Below are 14,907 nucleotides of genomic sequence, written 5' to 3'. Positions count from 1 at the left end.
GTTACGCACATTCAAGAACACAATAAACACACATCATTGAATGTGCTTATAGCCCGTGGTGTTCACACTGGACAAGCAGGGAGGGGCTTCACCTTCTTCTTTTTCTACTAGCGCATGTCCGCCACCTGCAGTTGGATGAGGTGCCAAATGTCAAAGCAAATCTCGTAAATCTCTGGCCCAAGTTGTAATTATTAATTTCTCCTTCATGATCAATTTTTATACAATTGACACTGTTTAAAAAAAGAAGCCATCCGTACCTCACTGCCAAATCATAGTCCCCGATTGATCAGTTTGACCTGGTTTACCTGGCAACGACTGTTCAATGAATGTAGAGCCCAAAAGTTGTCGTAAAAACTTGCGTAGCTATGCACAAACGCGAGACTTTGGAGCACAGAGGCCTCAAACGTGGATTTACGCGCTTTTATGTATGTTTTTCTTCTGTAAGTGGTCGCTTAAACGCACGCTGCTGAGAGCGGTGTGAACGTAGCTTTAGACTGAGCGACGCCTCTTCTCCTGTGGTGCTGTCAGAGCAAATACTGATACACCCTTACAGAGCCCCCTAGTGGTTGTTAGTGGGAAAATAACAAACTGTTTTGTAGATCCATCTTTGTCTTCGTTTTCCTCGTCTAAACTGGGATCTGGCTCAAAACGTTGCGACTGAATAGCTCTGATTATGCTTGCCGTTTTCGTTGTATAACGTTAGGTTGGAGGTGTGAACGGGCTGTACGCTAGTGGGAGAGCATGTAAACAGAGAACTCTTAGTAATGGGGAGGCGAATAGGGGGCGGGGTTGCTCCATGCCAACAGTCATGCCCACAATTCAGACGCAAATTTATAATGAAGTCCTGCCGCTCTGCAGAAACTATGTTCTAGAAAACAACACAGGTTTTTTTTCATATTTTGGCGAATCATAATTAAAAGACCACTGGGAAATAGATCAAAAGATGATCGGAGTTGGTCTTTAACAGAAAGAAAAAGAAAAAACAACTCATCATTTTGTCACCTTTATGACCAAACTGTACTACTCCCTAAAATAACAGTGATGAGTGAAGAAACACACAAAGCTCCTTTTGATAGCTGTATATTTTTTAAAATGTATTATTACTTGCCACGTACTCTTGGGTAAGCGGTCAAATCTCCACGTTTGGGTCCGTGAAACCTTTTTTCCCCTCGTTCACGAGGACGGGCTTCTCTGTTCTTGTGTGCCAAACCAATATCTGGTGAGAAAGCAGCGTGGAAACACAAACAAGAGAAACATTAGTGACATGCTGTTCCCTTAATGTACTCATTCAGCCTCCGCTCCCTTTCAGCTCCATCTTTCCGCCTGGTGTTCTTAAAAACAGTCCCTTCCTGAAACAGCTCTGGCTGTACATAAACCACCACAGGGGCCATCTATGTGTAAAGAGCTACTTGAGCATGAACCTCGCATCAGAGGAGAAGAAACAGTGAGTTTCCTTGGGAGGGTGACGTAACCGTCTCTGCTTAGCTTGCATTTAGTCACCATGAAGACGAGCCAAAATGTGCCAGAGTTGGATTCTTTGTGGCTTTTCTCCAATTCTTTGTACCCTTCTGTGCACGCCATTGTTTTGTTCTGTAAAGCCTTCATGCTGGCGTGGTTTGGCCCCCAGAGGCAGAACAAACATCCAGGAAAACGTCGGCCAAAGAGACTCGAGAAGGAAAGCAAACGGAAAGTGTCAAGCTCAGTTCCCCTCTCGCTCCTCTCCGGTACTTTCCTTTTATCTCGGCTTGGCAGCAGCCATGAATTATGCACGAGAAGAGCCAGGAGCCCACTCCCACTTTGCTCAGGTGTGGTGGTGGTGGTGGGGGGAGGAGGTTAACAGTCACGCTCACATCTGAAGTGGAAGATTATAAGGAACAGAGATGCACATGCACGACTTTCCACTTTATTTCTTACTCTCGCCCTCCCTCCCATCCGTCCTTGTGCTAATCTGTAATCAGTGTGATGTCTCTACCTCCACCACAGAGTCCAATTCCGCTCCGTGAGCTTGCTCCCTGAATACCCTCTTTTCATTTAGCCTTGTGAATGGCAGGGGCAGAGCTGGAGAAAAACCTGGCTGAAAGTGCCTCTATTTCCTTTCCTTTCTTCTCTTCTCCCTCTTTGTCTGTGTAAGTAAGAGCGCTTGTCGTGAGGATATTGGCTGGTTGAAGCCCTCTAGCCGATTCCTCCTCTCCCGGTGAAAGGCTTAGTGACTCAGGGCAACCGCCGAACGACGAGGTGGTACGGAGAGCATCGAGCCGCTGATACCCTAAAGCCTCTCACTGAGATGTATATTTATGGACGTTTTAAAGTGAAGAGTGGGCAGCAATCGATGGTGCTGATTGTTACGGAATAGTTTATCTGCGGTGCTGATGTCAGAAAAATCACCTTTACAAGGACTTCTGACTTAAAATAGTCATGGATTTCTTGGTCGTTGAGGCTTTGTCAACTCTTGATGGTTTAATCTATAAGTTTGGACTCTGAGAGCTTTTTGCTTGTCTTGTCTTTTTTTCAGTGATAATTGAAAAAAAGGAGCTTTTCTGCTGCAAAAAGTCAAAACAATCATGGAAAGTCATGTCCCCTTTCAGGGGGATCTGTAAAAATCAGGTAGTGAAACACTGCAAGTGTCAATAAAGCTATGATTGAAGCAAGAGGTTTTTTTTCTACACAGTAAAAGAAAACATGCAGAAAATCTGTTTTTACACAAAATCAGTGCCTGTTGTTTTATGCTATGCCAAATTAAGGTAATTATAAACAAATCTCACAGACAATATACATTTAAAAATATATACATTATTTACAATTTCCCCCCCAAAATTAGCTAAAAAAACAATTGTGTTGATATTTACAGACAATCAAAATGAAAGAGCTCATATTTTTCATGATGTTTAATAATTTTAGAAATCGAAGAACATAAGGCTTTAGTAAACTCTCCTTAAAAATCATGTATGGAACAAGAGACGAGCACACTGTCATACATTTAAAATAAGTGTTGGATTGGATGGGGTGATTTAAGTTTTTTTTTTTTAAATGGATGTAAAAATTCTTTTTTGTTCCGGAAAGATTAACTGCCTTTATTAAATTCAATTTTTGCTGCAATGAGTAAAGTGAATGACCTCACAAAAAAGTAGTTTGTTTGTACGCATCTTACTTTTTTTCTCTTTTAAAAAATGATTTATTCTCTGTTCTATAAGTTGAACATAAAAGCCTTAATCTTTTTTTTTTCTAAATGCGTTTTAATCCAGAGCGCCTTATACATGGATTACTTTCGGTTGCTTTTACTGATGTTGAAGCCATTTTGAGAGGCACACGTCACGCATATGTGTGCATGTTATTATAAACACGCTAACACGGTTAACGTGTAGAGGGTTGGGAGTTAGCGTACTCACAGTTCCATGTCTTTTAGTATCAGTCAGTTTTTTTTAATGTGTTGCAAACATGGTTGGGAGTCACAGGTTTTGTGAACACGCTAACTTGGCTAACGTGTAGCGTGTCACAGTTATAGTTCAGTGCTCCTTCAATTTGACACCAGTTCAATTGACTTTGCCTTTTAATCCGGTGCAGAAAACCCGGTACTTCGTCCAATCCTCTAGGCAGAGTGATGCCGGACACTGCTCCGTGTTTCTGTTATCGGACTTGACCGCAGCCTTTGACACTGTCCACCATCATGTCCTCTTGGACATGATGGTGGACTTGAAACAGTGGGTCAGGGTATCTGGATCTGCTCTAAACTGGTTCTCCTCATATCTGACTGGTAGATCATTTTTTGTAGCATCTCCTAAATTTAAGTCCTCCTCTGCATCCCTCACTTCAGGTGTACCACAAGGGTCTGTTTTGGGACCTCTAATGTTGTTCATTTCAAATCTGCTACCTTTTTATATTATATTTTAAGGAAATTTCTTACCATTTTAATGCTGATGATATTCTTTTAAACCTTAGTTTTTGAGATTGTTCGCAGGTGTCTGAATTCAGTCAAGAGTTGGATGAAATATAATTTTTCTCCAACTAAATGAAGCTAAAAGTGAGGACCTCGTCCATGCTCCTGACAGTTGCCTCCCTCTGATAGTCCAGAGGTTCGGTCCACTTGCTTCCTCTATCAAGTCCTTCTGTCAGGAACCTTAGGGTAACTCTAGACCCGGTTTTATCTCTTGAATCTCACATTCGGTCACTTGTGTTGTTTTTATCATCTTAAAGACATTGCCAAACTGAGTCCAATTATGTCTTCACATGTTTAAGCAAAAGATCTCTAGAACGGCTCCAGGTTGTCCAGATCGCTGCTGCAACAATTCTTCCACGTTTTTACCCGTCACCCCGTTATTAATCCAGCTGCATTGGCTCCCCATCTGTTTGCGAGCGCATTTTAAAATCCTAGTTTTAACATACACAGCTCTCAATAGCCAAGCATCGGTCTACATGAAAGACCTTTTGCAGCCGTACACTCCTAGCAGGTCCCTGAGGTCATGTGACCAGGGTCTGATGGTTGTAAAGAGAACCCGGTTAAAAACTAAAGGTGACAGAACCTTTGCAGCAGTGGCTCCATCCCTCTGGAACTCCCTTCCTCTCAGCCTCAGATCTGTAGGTTTTTATTTAAAATGCAGCTAAAACACATTTTTTCAAAATAGCTTTTTCCTATTTCTGTTTTTGTACGCTATTTTTATACTGTGTTTTGTTGTGAAGAACTTTCTGATTTTAATCTTGAAAGGTGCTATATAAATACATTTTTACTATTTTACTATTGTTGTTTTTAACATGATAATTTGCAGTTTTATAACTGGATTAAAAAAATGCTACATTTTACACTAGAATAGTTTGTTCAAAGGCCAAAAATCATTAATAAATAAAATTTTTAAAAAATGTTTTAATTACTTAAAGTACTTAAAAGCAAATAATAGGTGCCTTACTTGTTTGTGTTGAGTAACCTAGTATGTTATTTCAGATTTAGACAAGCTAACCCCTCAGCTCCTATCAACGTGAAAAAGGGAATTACCTTAGTGCAATTGGCTGCTTTGGGCTCGAGGTCATTGAGGGTGACGAGTTCTCGGAGCAAACTGCTCTCCTGGTAGCCCCCCTTCACTCCGCGGAGCTTAAAGTATGCCTGCGGCTTGAAGAGGATGAGCTTCAGGTTGATGGCAAAGCCGGCCATGTCGATGGCAAATGGCCGATGGGGGTCAAACACTGTCTTCCAGCCGTAGACCTTCCCGGCTGCATTCACCTTGGGGGACTCGTACCGCAACCCCCCCACAAAAGCCACAGGCCACACAGAAACTTTCCGAGTTGATCTCATCTGGAAGAGAGGAGAGCGAAGAGGAGGAAGGAGAGCAAATTAGCAGCCTGACAGGGCGGATGCATCCCATTCTGAGCATCGCAGCAGGACGTTGACCGAGGCTTTCACGGCGCTGCAGCCATGATCCTCTCTGAAGGAGGGTGTTTATTGACCAGCTGTGCCCTGTGCAGCTGTGTTAGATGAGGGCTAATGACACACACTCTTCAACAGCTGCCTGACAATGAGATAATGAGGCACAAGCATCTTTAGAAGGAGAAAACACGGACAGAGGTAAGAGGGATTGGATGGAGTGAAGCCATAAGAGAAAGCAGTTCTGGTCGTTGGTCGGCTTAGGCAATTCTTTTAGCCCCCCCCCGTCCTTTCTTGTCCTTTCATCTGTGATGAAACGATTGTGCCGCTCTTCCTCCTTTATGTGCAGCTCGGTGAGTCTTTTGCCATGCTGCTAAGAGCCGCAGCAGCCATAAAGAAAGCACATTTTTGTGATGGAGAGCAGAAAGAAGAGGACAGTCTATGAAGTCGTTTCATCAGACTCTCTGCGGCAGAAAAAGAAAATTAAGCAAGGGATGTGTTAAGTCTAAAGGTTTGTGCCTGTACTTTTGTAGTGTCCAGTACAACATAGTACTTATTTGTAACAAGAGCCAAAAATAATGCTAAAAATCAAATCTGTATTGGTAGCGGGGCGATGGGGAAGTTGAAGACATTTCTGATAGCAAATGTGTTAGAAAACCTTATATTTATTCATATTTTTGGTAAATACTTATATAGCGCTTTCTACCCCCTTTCGAAGGCCCAAAGCGCTTTACAGTCACACAAACATTCACACACTGATGGTGGCCCTGCTGCCGAACACTGGCACCAACCTCCCATCAGAGGCAAGGTGGGGTTCAGTGTCTTGCCCAAGGACACTTCAACACATTGGCATGCAAGGCAGGAATCGAACCTGCAATCTTATGATAATGGGTTGACCGCCCTACCGCTGCACCACGGCACAACTCCATCTGTCCTTTTCAAGTTTTGCATGTTTTATCCATAAAGACATTGTAACAAAGGGAAAAGTGGAATTTAAGTTGTGTATGAATTCACTCACTACTCGTTTAGTGAACTATATGTGGCCGTCTCCATTTTGTTTTCCTATGCACAATTTCCAAAATTCACTGCCCTGGAAATTTCCCAGAAGGCAAAAAATGATTGTACACTGATGCTCACTAGATTGGCAAATATAGACCATGATGCAATGCGTTTGAATGATTTGTTTAAAAAAATGCATTAATTTTTTTTTTTGATTCAGTTATTAACATTAACGCATTGGATTCATAAATAGTCTTTGTAAAATGTTCATATTTATCTGGTTTTCACTTTGGCAAAGGGAGGTGACCTAATATTTCGTGAGTATATACAGTATATATATATATATATATATATATGTATATATAAAAAAAGTAGTGAGCATGTGTACAAATTGCATTAAAATTCAGGCTTACTTGTCTTTGTTTGGTTGTTAATCCTTTTATATGGGGGTCGGCCGTGGGGGCACCGGTTGACCCATGATCGTAAGTTGCAGGTTCGATTCCTGCCTTGCACGCCCATGAGCCAAAGTGTCCTTGGGCAAGACACTGAACCCCACCTTGCCCCTGGTGGGAGGCTTGGCACCAGTGCCCTGCAGCGGAGCCACCACCAGTGTGTGAATGTGTGTGTGAATGGGTGTGTGTGTGTGTGAATGTGTGTGTGACTGTAAAGCGCCTTGGGCCTTGTAGGTAGAAAAGTGCTATATAAGTACACACCATTTACCATTTGATGCCTGCTCCTTCCTTCTGGACTGTTTTCCACCACCTTGGGGTCTAAAGCGGTCTGCCTGAGAGGAGACTAGGTCCTTCAGAGTTTGCAGGACTTTTAAAGAGTTTGATGGCGTTGTTGCATCTGGGCACCTGGGGGTGGGGGGTATTCACTGACAGGAACAGGAATCTGTGACTGTGGTGGGTGGAAGGAGGATATTGCAGAAACAGGAATCCATTATAGAACACCCTCTTCATCATCATCATCGTCAATCTGAGACCATGGGTGCACTGAGCAGCTCTTTCAGTCAGGGACACGACAGAAGGCTTTCACAGATCCTTCCTGCTCCACAGCCCCTCAACACCCTTTGAACCATTCAGTTCAAGCTCTGTCTATCAAATCGCTCTAACGCAATGCATTGTGGTCTATATTTGCTGATCACGAGAACATCGATGCACACTGGTTTTTCGCAGAGACTTCTGGGAAATTTCCAGGGCAGTGGGATTAAAGGAATTGTAGATTCTGACTCCCTGAAAAAATGGCCAACACCCACAGTGCATCATGTAGTGACCCAACCTGAGACGTTAAAATGTCCTTTAATGATGAGGTCATCAGATTGCACCGTGCCTCCATTGTTAGGTTTTTAACACAATAGCTGTCAAAACAGGCTTTGTAAGGTTCCTAAAACAAAAACCACTGTCGAGTTTGACTGTTTTTGAACCTTCGCATTAACTTTTCTCTTCGCCAACCTCCATTTATTTTTATTGCACAACCTGTGAACGTTTGGAAAAGACACACCAGAAGTGAATGGAAAACTATTCCTTTTGGAAACCAACCATCAGTGGTCATTGAAGGTATTGAAACAATCGGAATCTCATCTTTGCTTCAAATGCATAAGTGCAAGCTGGGGGCTTGGCTTGACCTGCTGATTGCTAGCCTTGTTCACTCATAAACAGTAACTATTTTTACGCCCCCAAATTCTGTCTGTCTGTCTGTCTGTCTGTCTGTCTGTCTGTCTGTCTGTCTGTCTGTCTGTCTGTCTGTCTGTCTGTCTGTCTGTCTGTCTGTCTGTCTGTCTACCCACCCGTCTACCCGTCTACCCAGGCTGTGTCCCACCAAGGTGGGGTAGCCTACACAGGGCACACATTCTTACCTCCTTCCTTCTCTTCCGTCAAATTACAAGGTTTAAATCTCACCAGACAACTTTCATAGAAAGGACTATTGCAGGCTAGTACGACAAACTCCCAAGAAATAGGAAAGCTGCTGTACAAAGGGGACTTTAGAAAAGCAAAGGTTTTTCCAAGGCAGGTGCAAATAAATGCAGGCCAATGAAACTGAATTATTTTTTGTTTAAACTAATTAAAGCTTTTAGCCAAATTTTCTAAAGAAGACAGAGGAAATTCAGGGTTCTTGAAATAAAAAAATGGGCAGTTCACATTGAACAGGCTATTTTAGAGATAATAACAATCAAATTAAATCAAGAGGCAGGTATTGAGGGTACTCAACAATATAACAGCTTAACCCTTGCATTACCTTGTGGGGTCCAGATGACCCCCCCTCACATTGAGGTGTTCTCCCTACCATGACAAAGGTGCATAAAGGTGGAAAGATTTCATGTAATCCATGGACACCAGTGAAGATCACAAATCATTGAAGAAAAAAGGTTCAGAGCACTGTCTAGTGTTAATGTGCCTTGGAGGCACGTTAACATTGGGAGTAGGGTCATCTGGACCCCACAAAATGCCGCAAGGGTTAAAAGGCTTATTTGTAGAAGTTATAATCCAAAAAGGTTCACATTTTGTTTCCAAAGTGTCTATATTGCAGATTGACACTTTATTTCCTGCTTCCCCAGAGCCTGCTTCACACCAGGCAGCGGATTTCCTCCGATTATGTTCTCTTTTAGGAGGGCAGCGACAGATTTAGCGAGTTATAGCACTCGTATTAGTCAGCTTGCGTGGGAGTAAAGGTTAGGTAGCAGTTGACACAGGGGATTAAGGAAGAAAAATAATCAAATGCCATCTTTATATGAGTCACAAAAGTCTTCACAATTAGTTCTCCTCTGAAAGGCTGTGCAGTCGTTCACCATCAATTCAACAAGAGTTAAAAGAAAAAAGGTTTTGAGTGTGTTTCTGCAGAGATTTACAATAGAGGAGGATCAATTCTATGAACATTTTTGAGACAGAGTTCATTTTATAAAACTTTGTTTAGTTGAAAGAAAAAAAAAGAATAAAACCTTGAGCTTTTAAATGAAATAAAAGATTGAGAAGAAAATACAAAGTAGACATTATCAGAAAGGTTCAAAGACCCTCTCTGATCATCTTTAAATCTATTGTAAAAGCGTTCCCAGTGCTCTTGTAACCCTTGTTCTATCCTAGGCACTTTAACATTGGAAGTTGGGTCATCTAGATCAGTGTTTTTCAACCTTTTTTGAGCCACGGCACACTTTAACCTTGCCAAAAATCCCGCGGCACACCAGCATCCAAAGAAAAAAAAAAAGCAGAAATTCATGGTCTTTATTGATCGAGCCCCCCCCGCGCCCCCCGCAATCTAACGTGCATTTTTGTGATAGTTGTGGTGGAAAAAGCAGGAAGTTGCGGCAGTTTTTTTCTAAGATGAAATAAAAGTTACGTTAGAAAATTTAGAAACTATTTGTTGTGGTTTCAGGACGTTAAACAAGGAGGACTCATTGTGCGTTGAGACACTGTCCCTTTAAGCCAGTGCATCATGGGAGATGTAGTGTGAAAACTACCGAAAGAGGGAAGAAAGACTCGCGTCTCTGAGCTTCATTGTTTTGTTCATTTGGCCCACGGTCTGACACCGGACTCTGTGGAAAGCTACACCGCTAAAGACGAGCTTTAGCTGGTATTTTTGTTAGAACTGAGCGACTTTTTGAGCTAAATTGGAACAAGGAAGTGAAGACTTGAACCACTTCTGATTGGTCAGACTGATGACATGTGATTAAGCCTTAAAGAATGATTGGCGGAGACAGTTAAAGGGGCGGGACTTTTCCGCAAACACTTATAGCTGCAGGTAAATCGCGGTAACGTCATTCTTATCAAAATGTATTTAATAGAATTAAATAAACACAAAGAAAATTTAATTGTATGATCTTTCATATTCCTAATTACTCAGGGTTTTATCAGGGCCTGTTTGGATGAACACAGAGCTGATTTCCTGGAGATGGGAAATGTTTTTAGATCAGTTAATGAGGGCAATTTACCACGGCGCACTTGACCATCTCTCACGGCACACTAGTGTGCCGCGGCACACTGGTTGAAAAACACTGATCTAGACCCACTAGACAGTGTTAATTGGTTACACTAATACATGAGTGTGTGATTGTGACACTGCGTCAGACTGGCGACCTGTCCAGGATGTGCTTTGCCTTCACCCAGTAGTGGATGGGATAGGCTCCAGCAGCCCAGAGACCCCGAAAGGGACACAACGGGTTTAGAAGATGAGTGAATGTTGTTTTCTTGGACATTTTCTACAGAGTGGCAGGAGTTCATTAGACTTGTGGGCATTGGCACAAAGCAACCCCACCCCCCAGAGCAACAGTCAAAACCCCAACCTAACATTAGCGGTGCAACAAAAATGCTGAGCAATATTGGAGCTATCCAGCCGTACAGTTCAGATCCAGATTCCAGCTCAGACGAGGAAAACAAAGACGTTCATGGATCTATTTGTCTGCAAGTGGATCCATCAGAATGGAGCGGAGCAGGGAGCTTGTGGCTTAGATTATTTTCTGGGTCAAAAATGCTTCTTTTTCAAACAGCATCTCTTTTTTTGCTCCTGATTCACGATCGTTTGATTAAAGAAATACATAGAAATGCAATTTTTAAGCTTAATTTTCAGAAAAAGGCCACAAGGTCATGTCAAAAACCCCCAAAACAGCATTTCAATCAGAGTGGGTCTTGAAGGTTTCCACTTTGAGAACAAAAAGTGAGACGATAACGTCAGCTCTTTGGAGGCGGCGTCAATAAGTTTCCCACACTTCCATTCACACCGAAAGCGTGACAATTAGAGTTTTGTCGGCTTCCTCTGGAAGTAAAACCTACTGCGGTGGAAAATCACGAATTGCTCTTCTGCTCACAGCACACTGAAATAATGCAAGCAAGCTTCCCCAGCGCTGATGTGGTAAATATGATGCGCTTGCACAGTTTCATATTCAGTGCTGCTCCAGATCTGAATGCATGAAACTGTGAGCATTTGAGCTGTTTCCTGCTCCAGTTAGTTAAGGGCCTGTAGGGACTAGATTCTACGTGCTACAGGAAATCAGAACAAGCAGGGCAAGAAACTGAACATCTATGAACAATAGACGTTTCTTCAGGTTGCAGAGGAGACAGCGTCCATTTCCACAGCCGCTCTTTGCACTGTTCTTTGTCCTGTATAGCAGCGGGGTTTGTTTATTTAGTCCTTTTTTTCCGTTTTGGTTGAATCAATATACATTTGATGTTCTGGGAAAACGTTCCAGTGAAACAGTTTCACAAGGTGGGGTCATTCTGTCCCATCATGGAGGTTGTCAGCTGTTTCAGAAATGACCTCGTAAATGACATCACCATGCAGATACTGCAGAGACTACATGTTTTAAGACATAAAGGTGGTTATGTCCACACTTTTTTAAATTTAGTTTTTTTTTTTTAGGCCTTTCAACTTGCCTTACTTGCCATATAAACAAATCAAACATTTGAATATCTGATTTCTAAAACCTTATAATATCAACTCTCACAAATCTATGTATATTAAATGTATTTTTTTTTAAAAGCAGTATCAAGATTAGATCCAAATACCAGCGTGCTACACATAAATAAGCTTGTTTTGGAAGAAAAATGTAAACATTTCTTATGAGAGCTTAATTATGAATGCAATTCTTTTACAGTCATGTCCTCTAACAGCAGAAATGAATATTTCATGAACTTTTAATCAGTTTTTATTCAAATCTGACCTAGAAACTTATATGACCTCATTAAAATGATGCAGAGTCCTCCTTGGAACTAATCTCATTGGTTGCAAAAATAAAAATGCCTACAAAGAAACCTGTATGTTTAGCAGGTAGCTGACGAATAATTTCTGTGCTACCTTCCTCCATCTATTTTGATTGTTTACAGAAAATTGCCCCAAAAATATCTTTTCAATATTTCTTTTATCTTTTCACATCTCCCTGTTCTGTAGCTCCTTTGATAATGTTTAGAACATTCTTCAATAGGAAGTCTTCCTTACGGACATACAGTCTTCTCTTCCCCAGGAGGCAAAGCCTTTTTGGGCCTACAGTTCCACCCAGTACCATCAGTGCTCATGAGTCCCATTTGCATGCAGATTGCAGGTTAGGACGGCAAACTTCCAGGAAACAGGAAAGCGGCTGCACACTCTGCCAGGGCAGATCAATGCGTTCGTGTTGCACCGGCTTCTAAGGATGATCCAGAGGTGGGTAGTTCTGCTGCAGTTCGTCGAGATGCTTGGGTATTTGTTTTTTCTTGTTCTGTGTGTGTGTGAGCATTGCTTACGTTCTACTTGATTAGGGTTCTGCTGAGAGTTTTGCTAAAAGCAAGACTCCTCTGAACACCAGTGACTCACACAGACACAGCTGTAAGTGAGGAGTGTGAGAGGAGAGCCAGCCACGGCGAAGAACAATGTCGTATTCACACTGAAGGATTTCACCTGCTGAGACACGGAGCATATTAACCAACACCTGCAGCACAGTCCTGCGCGGCTGTCACTCTTTTTCTTCTTCTTTTTTCTGTCTCCATGCCTCCTTTTCAGTGATTCTTTCTCTGCCTTTAAGGGCTATTACACTGCTCCCTAAATAGGCACGGTGGAGGTGATGGAGGGCCACTGAGGGAGAAGGAGCACTTTGGCAGATTCCCAAAGAAAGGTAATGACAGCCTCCGTCAATACCTGCCGCTCCATTTACTATGGACCTCGTCTGCACCACTAACAAGAGTTGAGGCTAATACTTGGAGGACCCAGACCGTGGCCACTACGCTAATTTGACTCATGCCAAGATGGATGGCCTGAGATGTCCTGATTACCAGCACAAGCCCCCCCCCCCAGCCTCCCATTCTCCTTCACAATGTCTGAGAAAAAACATCATAAAGATGACTTTGAAGGGTTCGACTGTTATTTGTGACTCAAAAATTAACACATTTTCTAGAAGACATTTTAAACTAGAAAAAAATGACGTGTGTGTTTGTGTGTGTGTGGTACAGACCAAAGGTTCGGACACATCTTCTCACTCAAAGAGTTTTCTTTATTTTCATGACTATGAAAATTGTAGATTCACACCGAAGGCATCAAAACTGTGAATTAACACGTGTGGAATTATATACAAAACAAAAAGGTGTGAAACAACTGAAAATATCTCATATTGTAGGTTCTTCATAGTAACCACCTTTTGCTTTGATTACTGCTTTGTACACTCTTGGCATTCTCCTTATGAGCTTCTAGAGGTAGTCACCTGAAACGGTTTTTTCTTCACAGGTGTGTCCTGTCAGGTTTAATAAGTGGGATTTCTTGCCTTATAAATGGGGTTGGGACCATCAGTTGTGTTGTGCAGAAGTCAGGTGGATACACAGCTGATAGTCCTACTGAATAGACTGTTAGAATTTGGATTATGGCAAGAAAAAAGCAGCCAAGTACAGAAAAATGAGCGGCCATCATTACTTTAAGAAATGAAGGTCAGTCAGTCTGAAAAATTGGGAAAAATTTGAAAGTGTCCCCAAGTGTGGTCACAAAGACCATCAAGCAAAGAAACTGGCTCACATGCGGACCGCCCCAGGAAAGGAAGACCAAGAGTCACCTCTGCTGGGGAGGATAGGTTCATCCGAGTCCCCAGGCTCAGAAATGGCAGGTTAACAGCAGCTCAGATTAGAGAGCAGGTCAATGGCACACAGAGTTCTAGCAGCAGACACATCTCTACAACAACTGTTAAAGGAGGCTGTGTGAATCAGGCCTTCATGCTAGAATATCTGCTAGGAAACCACTGCTAAAGAAAGGCAACAGGCAGAAGAGACTTGTTTGGGCTAAGGAACACAACAAATGAACATCAGTGGACATCTGGGCTTTGGTCTGATGAGTCCAAATTGGAGATTTTTGGTTCCAACCACAGAGTCTTTGTCCGACGCAGAAAAGGTGAACGGATGGACTCTACATGCCTGGTTCCCACCGTGAAGCATGGAGGAGGAGGTGTGATGGTGTGGGGGTGCTTTGCTGGTGACACTCTTGGAGATTTACTCCAAATTGAAGGCATACTGAACCAGCATGGCTACCACAGCATCTTGCAGCAGCATGCTATTCCATCCAGTTTGGGTTTAGTTGGACCATCAATTATTTTTCAACAGGACAATGACCCCAAACACACCTCCAGGCTGTGTAAGGGCTATTTGACCAAGAAGGAGAGGGATGGGGGGGCTGCACCAGATGATCTGGCCTCCACAGTCACCGGACCCGAACCCAATCCAGATGGTTTGGGATGAGCTGGACCGCAGAGTGAAGGCAAAAGGACCAACAAGTGCTAAGCATTCTGGGAACTCCTTCAGGACTGTTGGAAGACCATTTCAGGTGAAGCTCATCAAGAAAATGCCAAGAGTGTACAAAGCAGTAATCAAATCAAAAGGTGGCTACTATGAAGAACCTACAATATGACAGTTTCAGTTGTTTCACACTTTTTTGTTTATATAATTCCAAATTATTTCATTCATAGTTTTGATGCTTTGGTCTGTACTATATATATATATATATATATATATATATATATATATATATATATATATATATATATATAAACACACACACACTGTGTGTATATAAAAAACTTTGCGGTCACATAGCTTAAATGTTCTATGTCACTGCAGTGG

The 14,907-nt window shown here is 42.2% G+C and overlaps 1 protein-coding gene across 7 annotated transcripts in view; it reads right to left on the bottom strand.

Annotated features, from left to right (window-relative positions):
* Positions 1-14,907, bottom strand: part of b3gat1 (beta-1,3-glucuronyltransferase 1) — a 123,529-nt gene that overhangs the window by 3,167 nt on the left and 105,455 nt on the right. For 5 of the 7 annotated variants that reach the window (XM_023961212.1, XM_023961213.1, XM_023961209.1 and 2 more), the window contains 2 exons: positions 4,985-5,281; positions 1,116-1,216 (listed from right to left, as the gene is read on the bottom strand). In XM_023961212.1, the coding sequence (XP_023816980.1) occupies positions 1,130-1,216; positions 4,985-5,281 (384 nt within the window). In that variant the 3' untranslated portion in view covers positions 1,116-1,129. 7 annotated transcript variants of the gene reach the window in all.

This window comes from Oryzias latipes, chromosome 13 (genome assembly GCF_002234675.1).
Source record: "Oryzias latipes chromosome 13, ASM223467v1".
In the NCBI taxonomy this organism is placed as follows: Eukaryota; Metazoa; Chordata; class Actinopteri; order Beloniformes; family Adrianichthyidae; genus Oryzias; species Oryzias latipes.
The sequence above is the reverse complement of the archived record's forward strand: the minus strand, read 5'-3'. Positions and strand labels throughout refer to the sequence as shown.